Here is a 24,745-nt window from a genome sequence, read left to right on the forward strand (position 1 = left end):
TGAGCAAGCACTGGGAGGTGTCTGGGACCCCAGGGCCGTGTGAGGACTGCCGAGTGCCCGTGTGGCTGCGAAGGGTCTGGTGACCCTCCTTTCCTGCTAGCATGCCCCCCACCTCCATTCTCACAGCCTTCCCCTTGCTTTCCCACAGGGAATAGATGGGGAGGTCAGGTAACCAGAGCTAATACTTTCCCTGTGGGACCATGGAGAAACGGGAGCAGAGATTCAGGTGAATTTCTTGCTGGACAGGACTCAAGGGCAGCATATTTTGCAAGCAGGGGAAGGAAAGTGCTCTTTATGCAGATCTCTCAGCTGGTCACAGTGGGTCACAGGCCAGTCTCTTGCCCTGGTGAAACCTCCCCCCACTGTGGGAGCTGCAGTCTGAGTTCTGGTCCATCCAGGGTTCAGGGCAGCCTGTCAGGGTCTCCAGGAATCCAGGAGGACCCTGAGCCTGGCCCCAGGTTCCCGAATAGCCTCAGGTCTCAGAGCTGGTTCTCTGCCTCAGGCTCCACCTCTTGACCTCACTCGGGTCTTGGGTCTCAGGTAAGCTCTTTCCCACAGTCCGTAAGGAGACTTGTCTGGAGGAACTAACGACCCACATCTGCTTTGTGGTTGATTTGACAGTAAACATCTGTGTCAGGGCGTAGTAATTCCTGCAAAAGAAAACCGATGCCTTGGAGCTCATGTAACCTTCTCAGATGACTTACCAGGGATTCCCGGCCCCGGGTCCCTCAGGGCTGCTCTGTGGGGGTCTGGTTTTATCAGAGGTTTTTGGCCCAGACCCCCCTCTTCTTCATCCCTTTTCCCATCTTTCCTGCTGTTTTTTGGACCTCCAAGCACAGCCAGGTGTGCAAGGGGCATTTCTTGAGCCCCTTGGGCTTACGGGACCAGACCGTGGATCCCCACACTCACCTGGTAGATGGGAGCTGGTGATCTGGCCTCAGGTAGGGAGGCCTGGGCACGGGAGAGAACGGGCATAGGGAAAGAGGGAAGGAGAGTCATTTCTCCCGTGCAGCCATCTCCAAGCCTGCAGCCCCCACCGCAAATCCTATCGGGGCCCTGTTTGACACCCTTGTTAGCCTGGCTCCCCTGACTGATGATCCCATGCCCACTCTCTTCCTGGCTCAACTCCAAGGTTCTCCTGAGGTCAAGTCAGGGGACCAGGGCAGCCTCAGGATGAGGTGGTGGGTGGTCATGCCCCTGAAGCGCATCCAGCTCCCAGCTTGGTGGGACTTGCCATGTCCTAACTACTTTCATGAGCGTCCCTGGTGGCTCAGAAGGCAAAGAATCTGCCTGCGATGCGGAGCCCGAGGCTCGATCCGTGGGTCAGGGAGATGCCCTGGAGAAGGCAACGGTAACCCACTCCAGTATTCTTGCCTGGAGAAATCCATGGACAGAGGAGCCTGGCGGTCTACAGTCCATGGAGTCACATGAGTCAGACACGACTGAGCGATTTTCAACTGCCCTCGAGTGAAGGGTGTCTCACAGTGCTTCAGGGTTGCACAGTCCCCCTGCCCCGAGACTGTGAAGCGCGGACGCTGGGGAGAAGAGACAAGGAAGGGATGTACTTACCTGGGAGACAGAGCCGCCAGAGGGACCACGTCCTGGGAGAAGAAATACAACTTAGCACTGGGCGTGTGAGGAAGCTTAGCCCATTCTCCGAGGAGAGGCTGGATGTCCACCTTCTGGTGAACTATAGGAGGAAGAGCCCCATGAAGGGAGAGACACTCTGGCAATTTCAAGCCCCAGTGAGGGCGAGGGGGCCTGCCAGGATTACAAGCCTTAGGACAAGCAGCCTAGGCATTAGGGGTCCCCTGTTCTGAAGCCCCAGAGAAAGGACCAGAGACCCTGGGGGTGGCAGGCAGGAAGAGACGCGGCAGGGCCTGACCGGGGCTCCCCGCTGTCCTGGGCTGAACAGATACTCACCCGAGGTGGACGCTGGAGGCCAGTTCCCTCTGTTGTGGTGCAGGCAACCGGGGTTGGGAAAAAAAAGCAACAGGCTTATTTGTGAGGAGTGTAGAGGGAGGCCAAGGCTTTGTTGTCAGAACATGGGACAGGAGGATCCCCATGTCCAAGCAGAGGCTGGACACCTCCTTTCTCCACCAAGGCTGCTTAGAGGGGAGGGCCCAGCAAGGATGCTGAGGAAAGTCCTTAAGAAGCCATATCTGCCCCGAGTCCAGAAGGGCAGGACCATAGGCTAATAGGGTTCAGGAGAAAGTGGCCAGCAAACGGACCAAGGCTCTGCGAAAGGTATCCATCCATCTAAAGCTTTGTCTGAGTGGATGCATCACGCCTGTGGAGAGAGCAGGGCCAGTGCGTGGGGAAGAAGGGGGAAGCCAGTGACTCTGGGATCTCACTGAGTGCAGTGTCGCTGCTGTGGCCACCTGCCCTCATCCAGGAGATGCTGAAATGTGACAGTGGCCTTGTCCTCTGTCTCCATTACCTGGACCTTAAGTGTAAAGACATCCCACCTCCTGCTGACCTGGCACGATGTTCTGTCTCACGCATCAGGGGCTGTGGTTAATGCATCGGCCACGTGGGGGCATTTGACCCCACTTGGCCTGTCCAGACTTCCATTCTCTGGCCAAGTGAGGACTTGGCGAGGACGACCCTCAGATCCTGGCCCTGTGACAGCCCCTCATCAGAGTAGCTGGATTTAAATATATGGGAAGAGATACCTTTTTCTGAGTACCTACAACCTGCCAGCCTACATATAGGGAACTTGGACAAGGAGGGGTCTTAATTGTGTTAACTGATAGATGAGGCTTCTCTGGTGGTTCAGAGTTAAAGAATCCACCTGCCAATGCAGGAGATGTGGGTTCGATACCTGGGTCAGGAAGAGTCCCTGGAGAAGGAAATGGCAACCCACTCTAGTATTCTTGCCTGGGAAATTCCATGGACAGTGGAGTCCATGGTGTGGCAAAGGAGTTGGACACAACTTCACAACTAAATAACAAAATAAATGAGGGTGGTGTTATGGAAGCCGCCACAGGTCAATACCTGGTGAGGGAGGAACTGAAGGATGAGAGAGAATATCCACGGGGCAGTGGGGAGGGCCTGGAGATCCAGGCCGAGAATGGGAGGGTGGAGTGTCCTTCCTCTAGGACCAGGGTCAATCTGGGGGCAGGAGCAGAATCTGAGAATGCCATTGTACCTGTGAAGGGAAATGAAACATCCCAGGGCAGCCGTCAGTGTCAGCACAAGCAGGAGCCCAATCACGATGCCAACAATGGTGCCCACATTGAGCGCTTGGGTGTTTTCTTGCCCTGAAAGCAGGAGAGAAAGAGAGAGGGGAAGTGGGGTCCGAGTTCACTGGAGGGACTATCCCGAGGAGCCTTACAGGGAGACGTCCTGGTTAGGAGGAAGGAAATGCTCTGAGGTCTGTGTGTTTTCTCATCACAGTGTCCTCCTGACTCTCCCACTGCACGGGCTTGCATCGTTCTACTGCTTATCAAATTTGAAACCTTGGACTTGCTCTAGCTCTCCATTCTCTCACTGTAGCCATTTCCAGGTCCTGTTCATTTTCCTTTGAAGGACTCTTTTCTTCTCACATTATACCCCTCCCTCTGTTTTTTTGTTTCCATAACAATTGTTGGTCTTAGAGGATAGCTCCTCTCCAGTCCACTCAACATTGATTAGTAGTAATAATATTAATGAACTGTTTCCAGGTCCTCCTGTGCGACTGGCAGAGTGGGAAATCCTTCACACCCATTTGTTCTGATCTTTCCATCCCCACAAGGGAGGGGTTGTCATCTCCACTGTGCATTCATAGACTTGAGACACACATGCTTCAATAAAGGAATGGAAGTCATAGAATTAGGACCAGATGAAACCAAAATGTAACCAACTTGTTTAACTCTAGAGCTAAAACCCAAAACGCTGTAAACCAAAATATCACCTTGCATGCTGACTCTGTGTAGGTACCCAGGGAAGAATTTTAATCTCATTCACTTCCTAGTGAACATCTTCACAGCAGCCCTAAGATCCAGCTCTTCTTCTCCAGTTTTACAGACAGGGAAACTGAGGCACAAGATCCAGTGCCTTGCCTACAGTCAAACAGCTCTCACAAATAATAACCAAACTATGAAAAAATTAGCTAAGTTTTGCATAATTAATTAAACACATTGTTCTACAGGCTCTGAAAGGAGAGTACATCCTCATTATTTGCATTCATTACACACCCACTTCCAGTGAAATTACAAGGGAAGATGTAGAGATGTTGAGAGTCACTTAGAGTGCTCATCTGGGGAGCTGGGGTCACATCTGCAGACTCCGACTGGGAGGAGACCCTACACAGATGGGACCCTGCATCCTCTGTCCTGACACCGTTGATTGTCTGGGACAGCATCATCTTCTCAGTGATCCGTAAACTCTGCTCATCGATTCACTGACCATTGGATGCATGTCCCCATATCACTTGGTCTGTCTGCACCCAGATTGGAAGGCTCATGGGATTTCTAAGAGGGAGAGATTGACTACCAAAGAGCATGACCTTTGTCTGTAGTAACTGATCATTTGGACTGGTGCCTTGTCCGTGGCATTCTCCAGGCAAGAATACTGGAGTGGGTTGCCATTTCCTCCTCCAGGGGATCTTCCTGACACAGGGATCAAACCTGCATCTCTTAGTTTCCTGCATCAGCATTGGCTGGCAGGTTCTTTAGTTCTTTACCACTAGCCCCACCTGAGAAGCCCCTAGAGAGGGTAGAGGAAACATCAAACGTGAGGACAAGTCCAGTTCTTCGATTCATCCCATCTGAGAGCTCCTTGGGATGAGCCTTCCATCTCAGGGTTCAAAACTAGCCTCCTCTCTGCTGTGGTTTTCTACTCCTAATGTGCTGGTCTGAGATTGACCTGGGTAGCTATATAATCAAGGTCCATGTCTAAAGCACTGGAGTCCTTAGTGTGGGAGGCTGGCTGTCTCCATATTGGGCAGGTCTGAGGAGAACCTATTCTCAAATAAGATGTGTTCTTCCTCACTGTTAAATTATTTAAACAGGGCCGAAGAAAATCTGGAGCTGATGAACTGAAAACAATAACTTAGATGGGAGACTCCTCATCACATTTGAGCAGGTAGAGGAAAGAATCAGTAAACATGAAGATAGAAAAAAAAAGAAGTTATTCAGACTGGGGAGTAGAAAGGGAAAACAATTGATGAATACTGACTTCAGGCAAAGCATTATCCAGAACTCCATCAAGTGCACAAACATATGTAGTGTGGCAGTTCTTGCAGTAGAAGAGAGAGAAAAATGCAATGAAAAAAGATATAAAAACATAATGGTTTAAAACTCCCCCCCCCCCAAAAAAAAAAAAAAAAAAACTTCCCAAACTAGATGAGACCACATACTAGAGATGGTTAAGGAACTCCAAAAAGGATAACTCAAGACATAGAGATTGTGACACAATATAGTCAAATTGTTGAAAGTCCGAGGGAAAGAGGAAGTGAAAAACGCAGCAGGAGAGAAGTGACTTATCATGTACGGTGGATCTTCAATCAGGTGAAAAGCAAATTTCACATCAGAGACCAGGGCCGAAGGTATTGAGATGCCTGATTTAAGTCGTACAAAGGGAGACTGTCAACCAGGAAAGCAATGTACAGAGAAACTCTCCTTCAATGAAGCTCAAATTAGGACTTTCCCAGATAAACAACAGTCGAGGGAGTTTATTCCTTGGAGACGTGGGATATATGAAATGTAAAAGCAATCCTTTAAGATGACTGAACAAACATTACACAGTAATGCAGAGCCATAGGAATACATGAAGAACAGTGGTCAAAGGGACACAATAGGTAGCTATCTTATTTAAGCCAGTATTATTGTCTTTTATGTAATCACTTGTTTTTGTTTTTTATTTCAAATGTATTGCATGAAACGATATTTATAAATCTATATAATCGGCATACATTGTATACGGATGGCTGAAATATATGACAGTAAGTGTATAGAATGGGGGGAATGGAGATGTATAGGAGCACATTGTTTGTATTATACATCATAGAATCTAGTTGGTATGTCAACTCGATAGATATATGTTTAAGATGTAGCTGTCATCTTCAAGTTAGGCACTAAGAAAAGAACTGGAATACATTGGAAAGTGGAAGAACAGAATCAAAATGACACATATGAAAGGAAATCACCTAAATCCCAAACAGGAAGTAATAGAGGAATTAATGAATAAAGCATGGAGGACATATGGCAAGTAGCTAGATGGCAGAAGCTCTTTCTTATCAGGAAGTATTTGAATGATAGGTAGCCTCAACCTTCAAATTAAAGGCAGAGATTGACAGAATGGATAAAAATTATAATCCTCTCTTTACTCTCTTCAAGAGAGTCTCTTTAGATACAGAGACATAGAAGGTTGAAGTAAGGTTGGAAAAAGATATTTTATGCAAATAGTCAAGAAAAGAGAATTGTGGTGGCTGTATGAGTGTCTGATATAATCACCTCTAAGCCAAAAAAGCCTGCAGGAGACATTAGGACCTTACATATCAAGAAGAGTTTCCATCCATCAAGGAAATCGAACAATTATAAGCATTATGCACCTAACACCACCAGAGTTGTGAATCAAAAATGGACAGGATTGAGGGGAGAAAGAGCTCTGCCATAACAGTGACACTACAACACCCCACTTTCAATAATGGACACAGCATCCGAGAGAATTTCAGTGAGAAACTAGGGAACATGACAGCACTGTAAGCAGAGACCTAACCGACCAACAGGCAACACAGAATCATGGGAGTTTATGTTTCGCAAATCACAGTCCTCAAGGCCCCCATCTCTCACCACACATGACCACCGCCCATCCTGTGAGGAAATGGTGTTGCTTCCACTGTAGAGACGACGGTGCAACTAAGAAAGACAAGTGGAGGGACCTGGAGTTGAATGTGACAGCAAGCCTGTAATCACAACAGTGCCAACCAACACACTGAACACTTACTGCCTGAAGACACGTCTGCTGTGATTCCCACCTTCACTGAAGCGCGTATTCACAAAGCTCTACAAAGTGCCTCATAAACACCATTGTACACACAAGAAAAAGGAGATTTAGGCTTCATGACTCACTGGGGCTTCCCAGGTGGCACTAGTGGTAAAGAACCCGCCTGACCAACAGGAGACACGGATTCAGTCCCTGGGTGGGGAAGATCCCCTGGAGGAGGACACGGCAACCCCTGCAGTGGAAGGTGGAGTCTTAACCACTGACTGCCCAGGAAGTCCCAGGTACTGGTTTTAGTGCTGCTTCCAGCGGTCTGGGGAACGAGGCTTCACAGCAGAGGGCCAGGAGAAATCAGGGGATGAGGAAGGGAGAGACAGCACACATTCCAATTGCTTGAAGTGAAGGAAATGAGATGATAGGCTAATTCCTGGTGGAATTAATAAAGGAAGATTATCCAGGTTAAAATGGTCTTCACTGGTGGCTTATATGGAAAACAGTGCCTGCAGTGCAGTAGACACGGTGCGATCCTTGGGTCAGGACGATCCCTTGGAGTTGTGAATGGCAACCCACTCCAGGATTCATTCCTGGGAAATCCCATGGACAAAGTATCCTAGTGAGCTATAGTCTGTGGTGTCAAAGAGTTGGACACCACTGAACGACTAACACTGGAGGCAATGTAGTTACTCACAGGTCACACTCAGCCTGAGGGGGTCACTTTTGCTGGAGTTGGACCTGTTGGAGACCTCACACTGATAATCCCCGGCGTCCTTTCTGCTGACGGGGTCTATGGTGAGGGTGCTATTGTCCAGGGACAGTGTCATCCCCATTGTGAGGAGGAGACTCTGGCCTTTGAAGAACCAGCGTATGGAGACCCTGGTCTCATCTGTGAGGCAGGTCAGGACCACGGGACCCTCATGTTCTGCGACTGTGGTGTTGCTGGCTTGGAGGGAGGGCCGTGCCACTGGGTCTGTGGAGAGACAGAGGGGTGACTGCTGAGAGGGGGTCAGGGGCCTGGGCCATGCTCCCTCCTCAGTCTCGGGGCCCAGTGACCTCTGTACAGGCGCCTGTAAGGAAGGCCCTGGGACTCTGACAGGTGACAATGGGAGAGATGATCGCACATCTCCTCTGACCCCCAGATCACACCAGGGGGACCCCTGCCTGGTTGCTGGGACAACACTCTAATATTGGACAGCTCTGCGGTATCAGCCTTGGGAACCTTGACTTTCTGACTGTGGGGCTAGCCAGGCCAGTCAGGGAGTGTAGGATCTGAGAGAACATGTTATGACGGGAATAAAGAGAACCTGGGCGTACTGCTGGGGCCTCACACTGACAAGCCGGGGGCACTGTGTGGCTGGGTTAGAGGCTGTGTGGCAGGAAAGATTTAGGTTTCCCTCCAGATGGTAAGAGGAATCTAAGGGGGAAGTGGAGGGGTGTCCACATCATTTGGAGCAAAGAGCATAAAGCCACACATGGTGCAATCAGAGGGAAGGGAAGTTCCGGCTCTGTATGAGGGCCCCTGGGTCTTTCTGAGCTGTTCACATACTCTGAAAAATTTGCAATCATTACCCTTCATGCTCACTCATTGTGAGCCTGAAATATTAATTTGTTTCTCCCATCATATTCTGGTGATCCTCAGGCACCAAGAGAGAGCAGCCCATCCCCTCCGTGTCTTGATTCAAGGTGGACCTGCCTGGACTTGCCTGGGACCGGAAGTCATGGCCAGTCTGGGTGTCCAGGAGTGATGGCCCATGTACTCGGACCTGAGAGGGATGGGTATGGGTTGGCTCTGGCAGCGTTCATTTGCGTGGGCAGCCCAGATCACACAGGAACAGAGGATACTCACAGAGGACCTGCAGGGTGAATGGGTCACTGCGGCGGACACTCACTGGGTTCCGGGCTTCACACACATAGGGCCCTGTGTCTTTCCTTGTCACACTGAACACAGTGAGAGTCCTCTTGTCCTCGGACAGTTCCAGCCTCGTGCTGCTGGGGAGGCTCTGATCGTTGATCCACCACATGTAGGAGGTGTTCTGGGTCTCAGGTCCACACGTTAACACCACAGTGTCCTTGTGCTCCCAGGGGTTGGAGTTGTTGCTGGTGATGACGGGTGTGGGTAGCACCGCTGTGCAGATAACAGAGAGAACACTGCCCCCGAGTTTCCCTGGTGGCTCAGACAGTAAAGAATCTGCCTGCCAGTGCAGGAGACCTGAGTTCAACCCCTGGGTTGGGAAGATCCCCTGGAGATGGGAATTGCTACCCAGTCAGTATTCTTGCCTGGAGAATTCCAAGGACAGCGGAGCCTGCTGGGCTATAGTTCCTGGGGTAGCAAAGAGTGGGACATGACTGAGCGACCAACACTTTCCCTTTCTTTATATCCTTGCATCCTCTAGAAACATCTTTATCTTTTATTTGAGAAACATCTTTAAACAAATGTGGCATCCTTCGCCTGCCAATCAGAGTCTTTAAAGAATAAGGCAGGTTTGTGTATGGCAAGACAAATGCATGTGGAGCTAAGCTCAGAGAGTGTGAGGCCACCTGCTCTATGTCTGGGAGAAGCACAGACTTCCTCGCGGGTTGACTGTGCAACAGCGTTTACTGGTGGACAGAACTGGGTGGGATTCAGAGACCATCTGGCATCTGTCCTGGTTTCATCAACCAGCCTCATGAGAGCGTTCCCTGGGATGCACCCCTGGGGATGAGGAGCTGCCCGGAGCTGCTTCTCTCTCTTCCTCCCTGGGGATGCTGAGATTTCTCTGGAGTCTCCCAGTCCCCCAGGGCAGTTGACTAACAGCCTGGGGACCCTGTACCTATGTGAAAGTCTCATGAAGCAGGATCAGGTTGCATCCCTGCGGGGATGTGGCTTTCAGGGCTGAGCCTTTGCTGGTGACCAGCTTAGGAGCCTAGGGATTTGGCACATGCTTCCCAGTGTCACTGGAGGCAGGAGCCCTGGGACAGGGTCTGGGAGGGGCTTCCTGGGGCTGAGCTTCTCTGTGAGGATCCCTCGGGTCCCTCAGGCTAGGTCTTCACCAAGTCCTGCAGGGTCTTCCTCAGGGTGAAGGTAGAAGGGAGGGGCCCAGGGGCCTCTCCCTCGGCTGAGTCCCTCCCATCAGACAGAACCTCTGTCTACACTGTGTCTGCAGGGTCTGGGTTCCTGGAAAGCATTCTGACCCTTTGGAGTTTGTCTCCACAGCGTGGGTCCTGCACTAAAATAGTTCAAACCCCAACACAGGACACCATGCAGAGGGGGATGGAAGCACCATCCCGGTCTGTCAGTCCTGTGTGTGTGAACAGAATTCACCTCACCCAACACCCCAAGGTCAGAGAAGAGGCACTCACGGTGTACGTGGAGGTGTCCGGTTTGTCTTTCTGTCTGTAAATCAAACTGTAATATGAGCAGGGTGTAGGATCCTGTGTCTTTCTGGATGACGTTCTGGATCAGCAGGGTTCCACTGGGGCAAAGTGTCTCCCGACCGCTGTGTGCAGGCCCTTTGGTAGTTACATTAGTGTCTGCTCTATATGATGCGATTAACTGGCTGTTTTCTACCCTTTCTCCTCTGTACCAGGTATAGGCTAGCGGATTCTCTGGCAGATTGTGGGCAAGTAGAAGGACATCCGTCCCTTCTGCAGCAAGCGGGGGCACCGTTTCAATAGTGAGCTGGGCAGTGGTGGTGGGGGGCCAGAAGGTCAAGAGTGAGACTAGGAGGGAAGAGAGAGAAATCAGTTAATATTCTGACCTGTGTGGGGGATGGGAAAATGGTGCCCTGGATCCTGAGCAGGTCTCTTCATCCCTCAGCCTTGGTGTGTTTTTATACTGTGTGAGGCTCTGTGTGCGCGTATGTGTATATGTGTGTGTGCGTGTGTATGTATGTGTGTATGTGTGTGTGTGTATGTATCTGGGTGTGTGTATGTGTGTATATGTGTGTGTGCATATATGTGTGTATGTGTCTTTGTGTGCATGTGTGTGTGTGTGTGTGTCTGGGTGTGTGTGTGTATATATGTGTGTGCATACATGTGTGTGTCTTTGTGTATATGTGTGTGTGTGTATGTGTTTCTGTGCGTGTGTATGTGTGTGTGTCCTCCTGGTTCAAGGTCAGCAGCATGACCCCCATCACTTCCGCCCCTCTGGGCTCTGTATTTCCTGTTTCCCCAGCTGTCCCCCGGCTCACTCCCTCGCTGCCCTCACACACCTGCTCACACTCAGGGGCCTCTTGGGAGCTGCCCCCAACAATGACCAGCTGCTGTAAAGACCCTCCGTGTTCACTTGCTGACCCTTCCCTGTCTGGTTCCTGCATGACGCCTGTCAGCGCCTGACAGCACATTCTAGATCTCTCTGCTTGTCTGTCTTCCTCCCCACAGAGCGAGGGCTCCGTGAGGGCAGGGGCTTGTCTGATCCTGGTTACACCCCAGGGCCTGGACCAGGCTCCAGGTATTAATACCTGAGGATGAAGGAAGGAGTGTTCCCAGGAATCCCACAGCCTGGTGTTTGTCAGTTTCTAAGGGTGCCGGGTAAGGACAGTGGTTACTGTCCTGGTTATGTCTTTTTCTGTGGTGAGACAATATTATTGTTATCAGTTTTCAACAATTACTGCTCAGTGAAGAATAACTTACAAAACCAACACCATTTGAGGTCTTCCCACCCCTCACCAACTCTAGTTCATGGAGTCTCCGGGGGCTGAGCCCCCCACCCTCCCTGCTCCCCGCCCTCTGCCCTCAGGCCTGAACAGAGGTCCTCTGTCCCCTCTCAGAGCCCAGTCTCCCCCAGAGACCAGCCAGTCTCTTGTTCTCCAGTCTCTGCCCACTCCTGAAAATTGGCCCCTCTCACCTGCCAGGAGGATCCTGTTCCAGGGGACATGCCTCCTGCTTGCCGGGCCTGACGGGGGCTCCATGGGGTCTGCTGTCTGCTGGCCCCTGTATCTGTGAGGAGAACTTCCGGTCCAGAAACGCTCACAGGCCCTGCAGTCGCTGTGTGAGCTCTGCTGTCCTTCCCGCTCTGTGCTGGGCCTCCTCCCGGGGCAGGAGCACTTGGCTGGGTCACGTGGCCAGGGGGCGGGGCCTCTGCCAAGGCCCCTCCCACTCCCTCCCCGCTCATCCTTCCCTCCCTAGTGGCCCCGCCCCCTTCCCCTTCTGTCTGTGTTTCTATTCCCCAAACTCTGCTGAGTGCTCTGCCTTCTAGAGCAGACCCACCACCCACACACACCACACACACACACACACACATATCCACACACACACCTACACACATAAACACCTACAACACACCTACACACACCCACAGCTACACACCCACACACACATCCCTACACACACATCCCTACACATACAGGTACACACAGACACCTACACACACCTACATACACACACCTACACATACCCACACACACATACACCTACACACACACACATGCACACACACACACACACACCCTTGTCTGGAAAATCACAGCCTTGGGGTGTCCGGGTCCGGGGCCCCCATGATCTGGATCAGATGCAGACTGCCCTCCTTCATCCCCTTCTGGCTTTTCCCTTCAGAGCAGGAGCCTGGGGGTGGGGGGTGCGTCAGGAACTCTTGTCACAGGGACGTCATCCCCGCAGTGCGAGGGAATCACCTGTGGAGCTTCATGAAGACTGCAAACCCCCAGGTGACACCTTAGAAATGCTGTTTCAGCAGCTGCCCAGGTCACGTGCTTGCCCAGCCTGACTGAGACCCCAGAACCCCGGTTAGGCTGCCCCACCCACCCCAGTGTTGGCCTCTGCTGTGTTTTGATCTGGGGTCTCTCAGCACAACGCACAGATCCAAACTTTCCAAATTTTGCTGGTAATTGTTCCCGTTCACAGAAACCCAGCTGGGCGCCCAGGGTCTTCCTGTTTTCAAATATCTGAGAAGATTGCTTTACTCCCCTCAGGAAGAACACACTGACTCTGGATGAGAGAAAGGGGTCACATGAGTGACGACTGGAGAGGGGCCTGACCTCCACCTTAGCTTGTCACCAGCCTGGCGTCTGTTTCCTGGGACCGCTGCTGCTGCTGCTGCTAAGTCACTTCAGTCGTGTCTGACTCTGTGCGACCTCATAGACATCAGCCCACCAGGCTCCTCCATCCCTGGGACTCTCCAGGCAAGAATACTGGAGTGGGTTGTCACTTCCTTCTCCAATGCATGCATGCAGGCTTTATCGCTACAGTTGTGTCAGACCCTGTGCGATCCTATGGGCAGCAGCCCCCCAGGCTCCTCCGTCCACAGGATTCTGCAGGCAAGAATACTGGAGTGGGTTGCCACTGCCTTCTCCAGGGACAGAGACCCAGAAGCGGGTGTCAGGAGGAGCTGCAGGTTGCAGGTGAGAAGGGAAAGGTTTCCTGTGTGTCCTGGGAAGAGAGGAAGCTGGTGCTGAGGGGTGGGCTGACTGTGGGCTCCCTGGTCCTCGGGTCAAGTTCCAGGAGACTCTCCCTCTCTGTGCCTGTTGCCTGAGCCTTGGTTCAGAAACTGTTCAGGTCCTCCTTGCCATTATAGGGCCTCCTCTGTCACCCTGGCTGATTTTCCTGAGGTCACTGTGATCTTTCCCATGGGTGGTTCCAGGCAGGGATGGGAGCTGGCATGGTTGCCCATGGGCCCCTAGAAGGTTGGGCAGTGTAGTGTGGGCACACAGGAGGGGCCCTGAGGGTCTGTTAGAGGAGGGGTCCCCTGGGGTCTAACGCCTGATGATCCGATGTGGAGTTGATGTAATAATAATAGATATAAGTGCACAGTAATTGTAATGCGCTTGAATTATCCCCAAATCACCCCCACCACTCCGCAACTGTCTTCCATGAATCCGTTCCCTGGTGCCCTTAAGGTTGGGAACCGCTGTTTAGAGGGAGGGATGGAAATCAGGCTCCTTCTCTACCTCCTTAGCCAAGGCAAAGTTCACCTGTTAATTTCCTGTTTATTTTCTGTGCAGCCCAATGTTGGCCCCTGGAGGTCATGAGCAGACCTGGGGACAATGTAAGCAGCTGCAAGGGGTGCAAACGCCAAAAGGTGTGAGCCGGCTCTGTGCCCTGGGCAGAGGGGGCCGCTGACCTCCAGACTAGGGGCTGTCACCCAGGGTCCAGGTCACTGTGGGTCCCCAGACTTCCCGACTCCATCCCAGCGCAGAGTGAACCCAGGGAGACGATGGGCATTGTTCAGTGGCAGGAGAACCGTCCATCCAGGTGGACGTGTGCTCAGGAGGAGCTCTCAGTCCCTGAGGCTTCAAAGGAAGGGTCGGTGGGGAGTCTCTGGGGCTTTGGGGCGAGGGTGGCGGCCTGTGGGCTGGACCCCAGAAGGCCTGTCCTTCCCCACCTCTCAGCACTGGGGCTGCGCCCTAGTTTTCTGTGTCCCCATCGGTGGTCTGCTCTCGGTCTCCCCACAGCTCCGGGACCTGGGGCAGCTCCACCTCCCCCACGGGACCCCAGTCCCCCTGAGATGGAGCAACTGCAGAAGCTGGGTTCCCCTGTGCCACGCTGCTCTGGAAGTTCCCTTCCTTTCCCAGGATGCTTTGGGGGACTGAGATGTCTCCAAGGACCACAGGTGTCCCCCCAGATCAGGGACCTTGGGATGAGGAGCTGCTCCCCAATTCCTGTGAGTTCACGCTGGGGCTCCCCCCTCCCCTGTGGTCACTCCCTTAGGATGGAGGATCAGGATTCTGAGCCACGTCAGGTCTCCGAGAGAAGGAGAAGGAATCAAGCTGCTAGCCCAGGCCCTCTGGGGAGACTAGAAGATTCTCCTGAGTAGAGATGGGAGTGGGTGTGATAATCTGGGAATGAGTAGAGGTCTGCCTCCTCACACATAAGAGGCCCCTGTCCTCCTGACTCCGGGAGGAATAGAGTCCCGCCCTGGAGCAGCTGTGGGCACTTGCAGGTCTCCCCCAACTCAGATGCCAGGGCCCCTGTGTCCACAAGGGATATTCTCTGACCCCTCGGTGTCACTCTGGGAGGGGGATGGGGGTCTGGCTTCTGTTATGTAGATTCCCTTATCTATTTAAAGAGTATATTGAGCATGTGTGACATGTCAGCCGTGGGTTGTGTCCTGGACTCCAGAGAATAGGATAGACTTGGGTCGTGGGTGAACACACTTGACTTGTGATGGGGAGGCAGACACTCAGAGAAAATCCTGGAAATAAGGAGCTAATTTTAATGGAGGGATGGACTGAACGGGAAGGGTCTGGTGCATCCGGAGTCTGTCATGGAATCTCAGCTGGACTGCGAATCATGGAAGGCACCCCTGAGAAAGTGACCTTTTGCCTGAGATGTGAAGGGTGAGCAGACCCTCAGCAGAGAAGGACAGGGGATGAGAGGGCAGAGCTACCTGAGGGGAGTCTGGCCTTCAGGTGGGCCTGGCTGGGAGGAGGAGCTGACAGAGTCCAGTGTGGGGAACTGGGAGAGTGGGGAGGACCGTGGACGGAGTAGGTTGCTGAGGGTCGGAGGCTGCTGGGCGGTGGGAGCTGCTAAGCGGGAAGGAGGTGGGTAGCCCTGTGGAGGCGCCTGACTGTGGAGGAGCTCTGCCGCCCTCTGGTGGCCAAGGAGGGGAGTATAGAAGGGAAAGGCCCTGAAGCAGGTTTTCTCCTAAGACAGCTCAAGAATTTGTCAAGTGTTTACATATCATTTTACAAACCCCAGGGACAGAGGATCCTGGCAGGCTACAGGCAGGAGGTCGCAAAGGATCGGACACGACCAAGTGACTAACCCTTTGAACACTACATGTCATTTATGCTGAATCATGTCCCACTCTGAATTTCCAACTCTCTCATCCAAGATCTTCTCTTATATACCCCACTCCAAGATTTCATTCAGTTGAGATTTGTGCTGATACCAGGCCAATTTCTCTTTGTAGAAGAGGATCCAGTTGCAACATTCTCAGCCCTGGGGCAGGACTGGAGCATCTGTAAGTAGGAGGAGGGTGAGGAAACCTCCTTGTTCCCCGCCTGTGCCAGAGGGTCCATGTGGACATGCAAAGGCTGCATTTCCTTTTCTCCCTTGACCCCTTAGTGTCTTCCCCATGGGGCAGGGCCAGGTGGAATTGGAAGACCAGGGGTGGTGTGGTGACTCTGAACCTCCTCTTTCCGCCTTCTCTATCTCTGCCCCCATCAGGGGACCTGGTCTTCATGGTGGGAAGGAAGGTGGGGCTTCTCCATCGGCCCCTGATCAGAGATTCTTTCAGCAAAAGGGACACAGGGATCAAGCACGCTATCTCTGGCCTCAGCTTCCCTGTCACCCCGTATGATTGTAGTAACTGAATTATTAGGATCTAATGGCCTCTTTAGCATTCTAATTTAATTATTAGATTGTTTTTACTTCTTTTTACCTTTTGATATTTGAAGTTTCAAAGGTGAATCTCCATCTTCCTTGAGCCTGATTAGGGTTGGTGCCAGGGCAGGTCAGTTGTCTTAAAGGTTATCTTTTATAGTAGCTTTAGGTTCACAGCAGAAGTAAGGGAAGGTACAAGTTTTCTTAGGACCTGCTGCCCACAAGTGTAGGGCCTCCTCCATATTCGGCCTTCCACACCCGAGGTGTACATTTTATCAATTGATGAACCCACATGGATACATGAAAATGACCCAGCTTCCATAGCTTCCATTAGGGTTCACAGTTGGTGCTGTAAATTGCATGGGTTTGAACAAGTGATTTTCAGCAACATGGGCTTCCCTGGGGGCGCCGTGGTAAAGAATCATCCTGCCCATTCAGGAGACCCAGTTTGATTTCTGGCTCAGGAAGATCTCCTGGAGAAGAAATGGCAAACCACTGGAGTGTTCTTGCCTGGGAAATCTCATGGATAGAGGAGCCTGGCGGGCTACAGTCTATGGGGTCGCCAAAGAGTTGCACATGACTTAGCAACTAGAAGAACCACAATGTCAGTGACAGGCCTGCTGCCAAAGTCCCAGCATCAGGGCTAGTGAGTACAGAGCAGGTGGATGTGTGTCTGCAGGGCTAGTGAACACAGAGCTGATGGTTGTGTGTCTGTATATTCAAAAAGTATGACATACATCTCTTGTTTATTTACCCATACTCAAATATGGAAACCTCATGTGTGGGGTGGCCATGATGAACCAGTGTCTGCCTACAAGTTAAGCATTGTTTAGAGGACTTTCCTGGTGGCTCAGTGGATAGGATTCCGCCTGCCAAAGCACAGTACATGGACTTGATCCCTGATCAGGAGGATTTCACCTGCTTCTGAGCAACTAAAGCCATGCATCAGAACTACTGAGTCTGTGCTCCAGAGACCACGAGCTGCAATGACTGAAGTCTACTTGCCTAGAGCCCATGCTCGGGAGTAGAGAAGCCACCACAATGAGAAGCCGGTGTATCACAACGAAGAGTAGCCCCTGCTCACTGCACTAGAGAAAACCACTGGAAAAGCAATGAAGACCCAGTGCAGCCAGAAATTTAAAACAAAATAAAAATAATAAGAATAGTTCAGAATTAAATGTTTTTCCCAAAGTTGTCAGGTGTTCTTTTCATGTCCTTCTTTCTCAAACATCCAGGACCCCACTGAAACGTTGGTTTTCCACAGGCTGAGGACCTGCTCTGCCATTTGGGTGACGGCACTGCAAATTTGTTTTCAGTCTAGACAGCCACTAGCGAGTATCCTGCCTTTCACACTGACCATCAGCTCTGCAGTGAACACCTCACCACAAATCTCCACCCCTGTGGAGTATGATCCAGGAGCTCATTCATTCGGCACACAGGTATGAAACTCCCTGCACCAGGCCTGGAGCTGGCCAGTGGACTCAGCAGAAGCAGGACAGGTGAATCCTTCCATGTCCGAGCTCCCAGCTCAGGGTTCCTCTTAGAACTGGAGTCCTGGTCAACAGGTGTGCACGCTGAATGTCACTGTATCCACTAAACTGCATTTGCAGGGGGAGTATAGGAGAATGTCTATTTCCAGCATCCTCACCCTTTATGGGAAAATTCTGTGAGGAGATAGCACGTGTGTCCATATGCCCATCTCCCTGCCCACATCCCTCCTTTATCCCCTACCCATCCTTCCATTCATCTTATCACGAAGTCCTTTGGCTGTGCCTCTGTGGTTGACCAGATGCCAGGACCCCTGAGATACCCTCAGTAGCTCCTTCTGCTGCTCTGTTTAAACACCATGGTTCCACAGGTGGTGCACCTGAGCCCAGGTGATTCCTGCAGAGTCTGTCCCCATGGAAGATAGGAGAGGGCCCTGGGACCCAAGTGACCATTATCGTGGGTAAAACCGAGCATTTTGCGTGACTGTTTGGGATGCTAGATGGCTTAGACCTGAGCCCTTGGGAAGTGTAGTGCTGGGTTTGGGTGTCAGACTTACCCCTGTCAATGGTACATTTATGGAGAAGAGGAATTTGGGGTGACTGTGGGAGCCCTAGTTCCTTCTCTTCCCTGGGGATCACAGGCAGATGGAGGAGCCCTCAGGTGATGGACTGTACCCTGGAGAGTGGTCTCAGGCCCCACTTGTCCTTCAGCAGGACCCGTGCTCTGTTGGAAGCACGGAGAGATGGCAAACGCCCTGCTACTGGCTCAGGGCTCGGCCTGGAGGAGCTGGGAGGGTAGCCCAGGCCTGCTGCTCAGCCTTGCTCCCTGGGCCGCGGGGGATCATTTGGGGAATGAGGGAATAGGAGGCTTTGCTCAGGGGGCCTCCAGGCTAGCTGATGGCTGTCTCCAAGGTCAGGTACCAAGGGTCAGGACTTAATCATGAAACGCTCCCTCCAAGTTGTAGACAAGACGGTCATCTGACACTCAGTGGCGGGGAGATACTCTGAGAGGCCAGAGTTACTTCTCAGCCTCCTTGGGGACACCCTCCAGGTGCAGGATCATTCACCCGGGAGTTATCATGGGTGCAGATTCAACTAATACACAGACAGGAGAAACTGCTCCCGATTGATAAACTAGAGCAAACTAGGTTATCCCTGAACACCTCCTCCTATTTTCATCTTTCTTATAGAATAGAAATCAGCAGGATATCCAGCCGTCCCTTCCCATTGAGCCCTTCTTGCCGCAGCCCCTGGGATGAGCACAGCAGAGACACTATCCATGGTGCTGATCAACACAGGCTGCCTAGGGGCTGGGAGCTGTGGTCTTTGAGTCATATCTGCTTTCTTTTCATTCTGAAAAATTGGGCATTGCTAGTGAAGAAGATGCTCCCCTGTGGCTCAGATAGTAAAGAATCTTCTTGCAATGTGGGAGACCTGGGTTTGATGAGCCTACGGAGATGAGAATGGATACACACTCCAGTATTCTTGCCTGGAGAATCCCATGGCAGATGTGTCTGGAGGGTTACAGTCCATGGGGTTGCAAAGAGTTGGACAGACTGAGCAAGTTTCACTTCACAGAAAAGAAGAGGTGGGGATTGCTGCAGGGAGTGTGGACTGGCCTCGATCTCCAGGCCTAGGGCCAGTGAGATTTTTGCGGACGTCATGGCAGGACGTGACCCCACATGAGCATGACAAAGTCCAAGCTGCCCAGGGCACATTGAGGGAGGGAAGACGATGACCACTGCCTTGAGAGGAGTGGTGGACAGAGCACAGAGCCCTAGGAGATGTCCACAAGCTCAAGCCCACAATCCAAGAATGTGCCCCAAGATTAAGGAAACCTACGGAAGACATTCAGATCACGTGACTGGGAGATTATGGTGAGAATATATCTGGCTGAGCCCAATACTTTCATAATATTCCTTATAAATGAAAGACGAAGGCAGGAGAGGCAGAGCCAGAGGAGATGGGATGATGGAAGGAGAGTTTGGGGAGACTTCAAGATGTTCCACTGCTGGCACTGAATATGGAGGAAGGGGCCACAATCCCAGGAAAGGAGGCAGCCTCTCACAGCTTCGAAAAGCAAGGAAATGAACTGTCTGTAGAATCCAGAAGGAACAGGGTCATACTGACACCTTGATTTGCGTAGATTTGTGCCATTCAATTTGTGGTCATTTGTTACAGCCTGATAGGATGGTCTTGAGGTGTGACCTTGTCTAATCCAGGACTGTGTGCCTGGAGGATAAGGAGTAATTTAGACCTAAATCATGATCGGAAGCTTTGCAGGTGGTTTCTCTTACCTCTCATCTCCTCTCAGCACAAATGACACTTGCCACTGGCCGAGCATGCTTATCAAATGTGGGTTCTGTGCCTTAGTGCACACACCAGCTTTATTTGTGCAAGTGTGGGGACCTGATCTGAGTGGACCTATATGAGAACAGCACCTATCCCAGGGACCTCAGGGAGAGACTGAGAACTGTTAGCCCAGGTGTGTGGTGGGGGCTTCAGGTGAGATGCGGGCAGAAAGGCCCTTGGGACACTTTGAGGAGGAGACAGGTGGGCCCTTTGCCGTGGTAGCCAGGTGGATTTTTAGGTAGAGCCCTGCAACTCCACCCTTAGGGGTGTGTGTGTGTGTGTGTGTGTGTGTGTGTCTGTGTGTGTGTGTGTGTCTGTGTGTGTGTGTGTGTGTGTGTGTGTGTGTGTGTGTGTGGTAGCCTCATGACCCACATTGGAGAACAAAGTGGAAACCAACAGGAAGTGGACAGAGGTCACGGGAAGTTCCTGGGAGGGCCTTGCTCAGAGCATGGCTTCTGGGTCCTTCCTTTCCGTGACTCTGATTGCTCCTCTGTCCCCCCAGAGGGAACGATGACCTCAGGGCTCAGGCCCTTAGGGAAACGACAGAAACCCACGGATAGAGAAGGCATTCTGGATCCTGGATCTGTGGACAGACAAAAGTTCCCGCCCCATCACCAACTCAGTGGAGATTAGTTGAAGCAGACTCCAGGGCACAGTGAAGGATGGGGAGGCCTGGGGTGCTGCAGTCTATGGGGTCCCAAAGAGTCAGAAACAACTTGGCAACTGAACAACAAAAACTCATTGGAGGCAGCCACCAGTTGGGGCCAGCAGGGCCTGGTGAGGAGGACCAGAGCGCTCAGGATGCCAAGAGGCTGCACAGGGGCCTCACCCAGAATATGTGTCTCACACACGACTCTTCCTTCCTTCCTGACTCGTGTTCTAGTGGGTCTCAGGTGGCCCCACATTCTGTGCTCCAGAGACTCCATTCCAAGTGAGCAAGCACTGGGAGGTGTCTGGGACCCCAGGGCCGTGTGAGGACTGCCGAGTGCCCGTGTGGCTGCGAAGGGTCTGGTGACCCTCCTTTCCTGCTAGCATGCCCCCCACCTCCATTCTCACAGCCTTCCCCTTGCTTTCCCACAGGGAATAGATGGGGAGGTCAGGTAACCAGAGCTAATACTTTCCCTGTGGGACCATGGAGAAACGGGAGCAGAGATTCGGGTGAATTTCTTGCTGGACAGGACTCAAGGGCAGTACATTTTGCAAGCAGGGGAAGGAAAGTGCTCTTTATGCAGATCTCTCAGCTGGTCACAGTGGGTCACAGGCCAGTCTCTTGCCCTGGTGAAACCTCCCCCCACTCTGGGAGCTGCAGTCTGAGTTCTGGTCCATCCAGGGTTCAGGGCAGCCTGTCAGGGTCTCCAGGAATCCAGGAGGACCCTGAGCCTGGCCCCAGGTTCCCGAATAGCCTCAGGTCTCAGAGCTGGTTCTCTGCCTCAGGCTCCACCTCTTGACCTCACTCGGGTCTTGGGTCTCAGGTAAGCTCTTTCCCACAGTCCGTAAGGAGACTTGTCTGGAGGAACTAACGACCCACATCTGCTTTGTGGTTGATTTGACAGTAAACATCTGTGTCGGGGCGTAGTAATTCCTGCAAAAGAAAACCAATGCCTTGGAGCTCATGTAACCTTCTCAGATGACTTACCAGGGATTCCCGGCCCCGGGTCCCCCAGGGCTGCTCTGTGGGGGTCTGGTTTTATCAGAGGTTTCTGGCACAGACCTCCCTCTTCTTCATCCCTTTTCCCATCTTTCCTGCTATTTCTTGGAACTCCAAGCACAGCCAGGTGTGCAAGGGGCATTTCTTGAGCCCCATGGGCATATGGGACCAGACCGTGGATCCCCACACTCACCTGGTAGATGGGAGCTGGTGATCTGGCATCAGGTAGGGAGGCCTGGGCACGGGAGAGAACGGGCATAGGGAAAGAGGGAAGGAGAGTCATTTCTCCCGTGCAGCCATCTCCAAGCCTGCAGCCCCCACCGCAAATCCTATCGGGGCCCTGTTTGCCACCCTTGTTAGCCTGGCTCCCCTGACTGATGATCCCATGCCCACTCTCTTCCTGGCTCAACTCCAAGGTTCTCCTGAGGTCAAGTCAGGGGACCAGGGCAGCCTCAGGATGAGGTGGTGGGTGGTCATGCCCCTGAAGCGCATCCAGCTCCCAGCTTGGTGGGACTTGCCATGTCCTAACTACTTTCATGAGCGTCCCTGGTGGCTCAGAAGGCAAAGAATCTGCCTGCGATGTGGAGCCCGAGGCTCGATCCGTGGGTCAGGGAGATGCCCTGGAGAAGGCAACGGTAACCCACTCCAGTATTCTTGCCTGGAGAAATCCATGGACAGAGGAGCCTGGCGGTCTACAGTCCATGGGGTCACATGAGTCAGACACGACTGAGCGATTTTCAACTGCCCTCGAGTGAAGGGTGTCTCACAGTGCTTCAGAGTTGCACAGTCCCCCTGCCCCGAGACTGTGAAGCGCGGACGCTGGGGAGAAGAGACAAGGAAGGGATGTACTTACCTGGGAGACAGAGCCGCCAGAGGGACCACGTCCTGGGAGAAGAAATACAACTTAGCACTGGGCGTGTGAGGAAGCTTAGCCCATTCTCCGAGGAGAGGCTGGATGTCCACCTTCTGGTGAACTATGGGAGGAAGAGCCCCATGAAGGGAGAGACACTCTGGCAATTTCAAGCCCCAGAGAGGGCGAGGGGGCCTGTCAGGATTACAAGCCTTAGGACAAGCAGCCTAGGCATTAGGGGTCCCCTGTTCTGAAGCCCCAGAGAAAGGACCAGAGACCCTGGGGGTGGCAGGCAGGAAGAGACGCGGCAGGGCCTGACCGGGGCTCCCCGCTGTCCTGGGCTGAACAGACACTCACCCGAGGTGGACGCTGGAGGCCAGTTCCCTCTGTTGTGGTGCAGGCAACCGGGGTTAGGAAAAAAAAAAAGCAAGAGGCTTATTTGTGAGGAGTGTAGAGGGAGGTCAAGGCTTTGTTGTCAGAACATGGGACAGGAGGATCCCTATGTCCAAGCAGAGGCTGGACACCTCCTTTCTCCACAGAGGCTGCTTAGAGGGGAGGGCCCAGCAAGGATGCTGAGGAAAGTCCTTAAGAAGCCATATCTGCCCCGAGTCCAGAAGGGCAGGACCACAGGCTAATAGGGTTCAGGAGAAAGTGGCCAGCAAAGGGACCAAGGCTCTGCGAAAGGCATCCATCCATCTAAAGCTTTGTCTGAGTGGATGCATCACGCCTGTGGAGAGAGCAGGGCCAGTGCATGGGGAAGAAGGGGGAAGCCAGTGACTCTGGGATCTCACTGAGTGCAGTGTCACTGCTGTGGCCACCTGCCCTCATCCAGGAGATGCTGAAATGTGACAGTGGCCTTGTCCTCTGTCTCCATTACCTGGACCTTAAGTGTAAAGACATCCCACCTCCTGCTGACCTGGCACGATGTTCTGTCTCACGCATCAGGGGCTGTTGTTAATGCATCGGCCACGTGGGGGCATTTGACCCCACTTGGCCTGTCCAGACTTCCATTCTCTGGCCAAGTGAGGACTTGGCGAGGACGACCCTCAGATCCTGGCCCTGTGACAGCCCCTCATCAGAGTAGCTGGATTTAAACATATGGGAAGAGATACCTTTTTCTGAGTACCTACAACCTGCCAGCCTACATATAGGGAACTAGGACAAGGAGGGGTCTTAATTGTGTTAACTGATAGATGAGGCTTCTCTGGTGGTTCAGAGGTAAAGAATCCACCTGCCAATGCAGGAGATGTGGGTTCGATTCCTGGGTCAGGAAGAGTCCCTGGAGAAGGAAATGGCAACCCACTCTAGTATTCTTGCCTGGGAAATTCCATGGACAGTGGAGTCCATGGTGTGGGAATGGAGTTGGACACAACTTCTCGACTAAATAACAAAATAAATGAGGGTGGTGTTAAGGAAGCCGCCACAGGTCAATACCTGGTGAGGGAGGAACTGAAGGATCAGAGAGAATATCCACGGGGCAGTGGGGAGGTCCTGGAGATCCAGGCCGAGAATGGGAGGATGGAGTGTCCTTCCTCTAGGACCTGGGTCAACCTGGGGGCAGGAGCAGAATCTGGGAGTGCCACTGTACCTGTGAAGGAAAAGGAAACATCCCAGGGCAGCCGTCAGTGTCAGCACAAGCAGGAGCCCAATCACGATGCCAACAATGGTGCCCACATTGAGCGCTTGGCTGTTTTCTTGCCCTGAAAGCAGGAGAGAAAGAGAGAGGGGAAGTGGGGTCCGAGTTCACTGGAGGGAATATCCCGAGGAGCCTTACAGGGAGACGTCCTGGTTAGGAGGAAGGAAATGCTCTGAGGTCTGTGTGTTTTCTCATCAGTGTCCTCTTCACACCCATTTGTTCTGATCTTTCCATCCCCACGAGGGAGGGGTTGTCATCCCCGCTGTGCATTCATAGATTTGAGACACACATGCTTCAATAAAGGAATGGAAGTCATAGAATTAGGACCAGATGAATCAAAAATGTAACCAACTTGTTTAACTCTAGAGCCAAAACCCAAAACGTTGAAAACCAAAATATCACCTTGCATGCTGACTCTGTGTAGGTACCCAGGGAAGAATTTTAATCTCATTCACTTCCTAGTGAACATCTTCACAGCAGCCCTAAGATCCAGCTCTTCTTCTCCAGCTTTACAGACAGGGAAACTGAGGCACAAGATCCAGTGCTTTGCCTACAGTCAAACAATTCTCACAAATAATAACCAAACTATG

At 52.3% G+C, this 24,745-nt stretch overlaps 1 protein-coding gene across 8 annotated transcripts in view; it reads right to left on the reverse strand.

Annotated features, from left to right (window-relative positions):
- Window positions 1-227: 227 nt before the first annotated feature.
- Window positions 228-24,745, reverse strand: part of LOC122692109 (carcinoembryonic antigen-related cell adhesion molecule 3-like) — a 32,103-nt gene continuing 7,585 nt past the window's right edge. Inside the window, exons 1-9 of one of the 8 annotated variants that reach the window (XM_043899320.1) lie at window positions 11,750-11,905; window positions 10,264-10,623; window positions 8,771-9,049; window positions 7,616-7,894; window positions 2,998-3,151; window positions 1,924-1,970; window positions 1,570-1,601; window positions 910-951; window positions 228-650 (exon numbers count right to left, since the gene is read on the reverse strand). In XM_043899320.1, the coding sequence (XP_043755255.1) occupies window positions 585-650; window positions 910-951; window positions 1,570-1,601; window positions 1,924-1,970; window positions 2,998-3,151; window positions 7,616-7,894; window positions 8,771-9,049; window positions 10,264-10,623; window positions 11,750-11,813 (1,323 nt within the window). In that variant the 5' untranslated portion in view covers window positions 11,814-11,905 and the 3' untranslated portion in view covers window positions 228-584. Of the gene's footprint in view, window positions 651-909; window positions 952-1,569; window positions 1,602-1,923; window positions 1,971-2,997; window positions 3,264-7,615; window positions 7,895-8,770; window positions 9,050-10,263; window positions 10,624-11,749; window positions 11,906-21,169; window positions 21,604-21,862; window positions 21,905-22,327; window positions 22,489-22,522; window positions 22,555-22,876; window positions 22,906-23,953; window positions 24,220-24,745 lie in introns of those variants that run through there. The other 7 variants (XM_043899321.1, XM_043899319.1, XM_043899323.1 and 4 more) reach the window with 7 other exon arrangements.

Source organism: Cervus elaphus, chromosome 4, assembly GCF_910594005.1.
Source record: "Cervus elaphus chromosome 4, mCerEla1.1, whole genome shotgun sequence".
Lineage (NCBI taxonomy): Eukaryota > Metazoa > Chordata > Mammalia > Artiodactyla > Cervidae > Cervus > Cervus elaphus.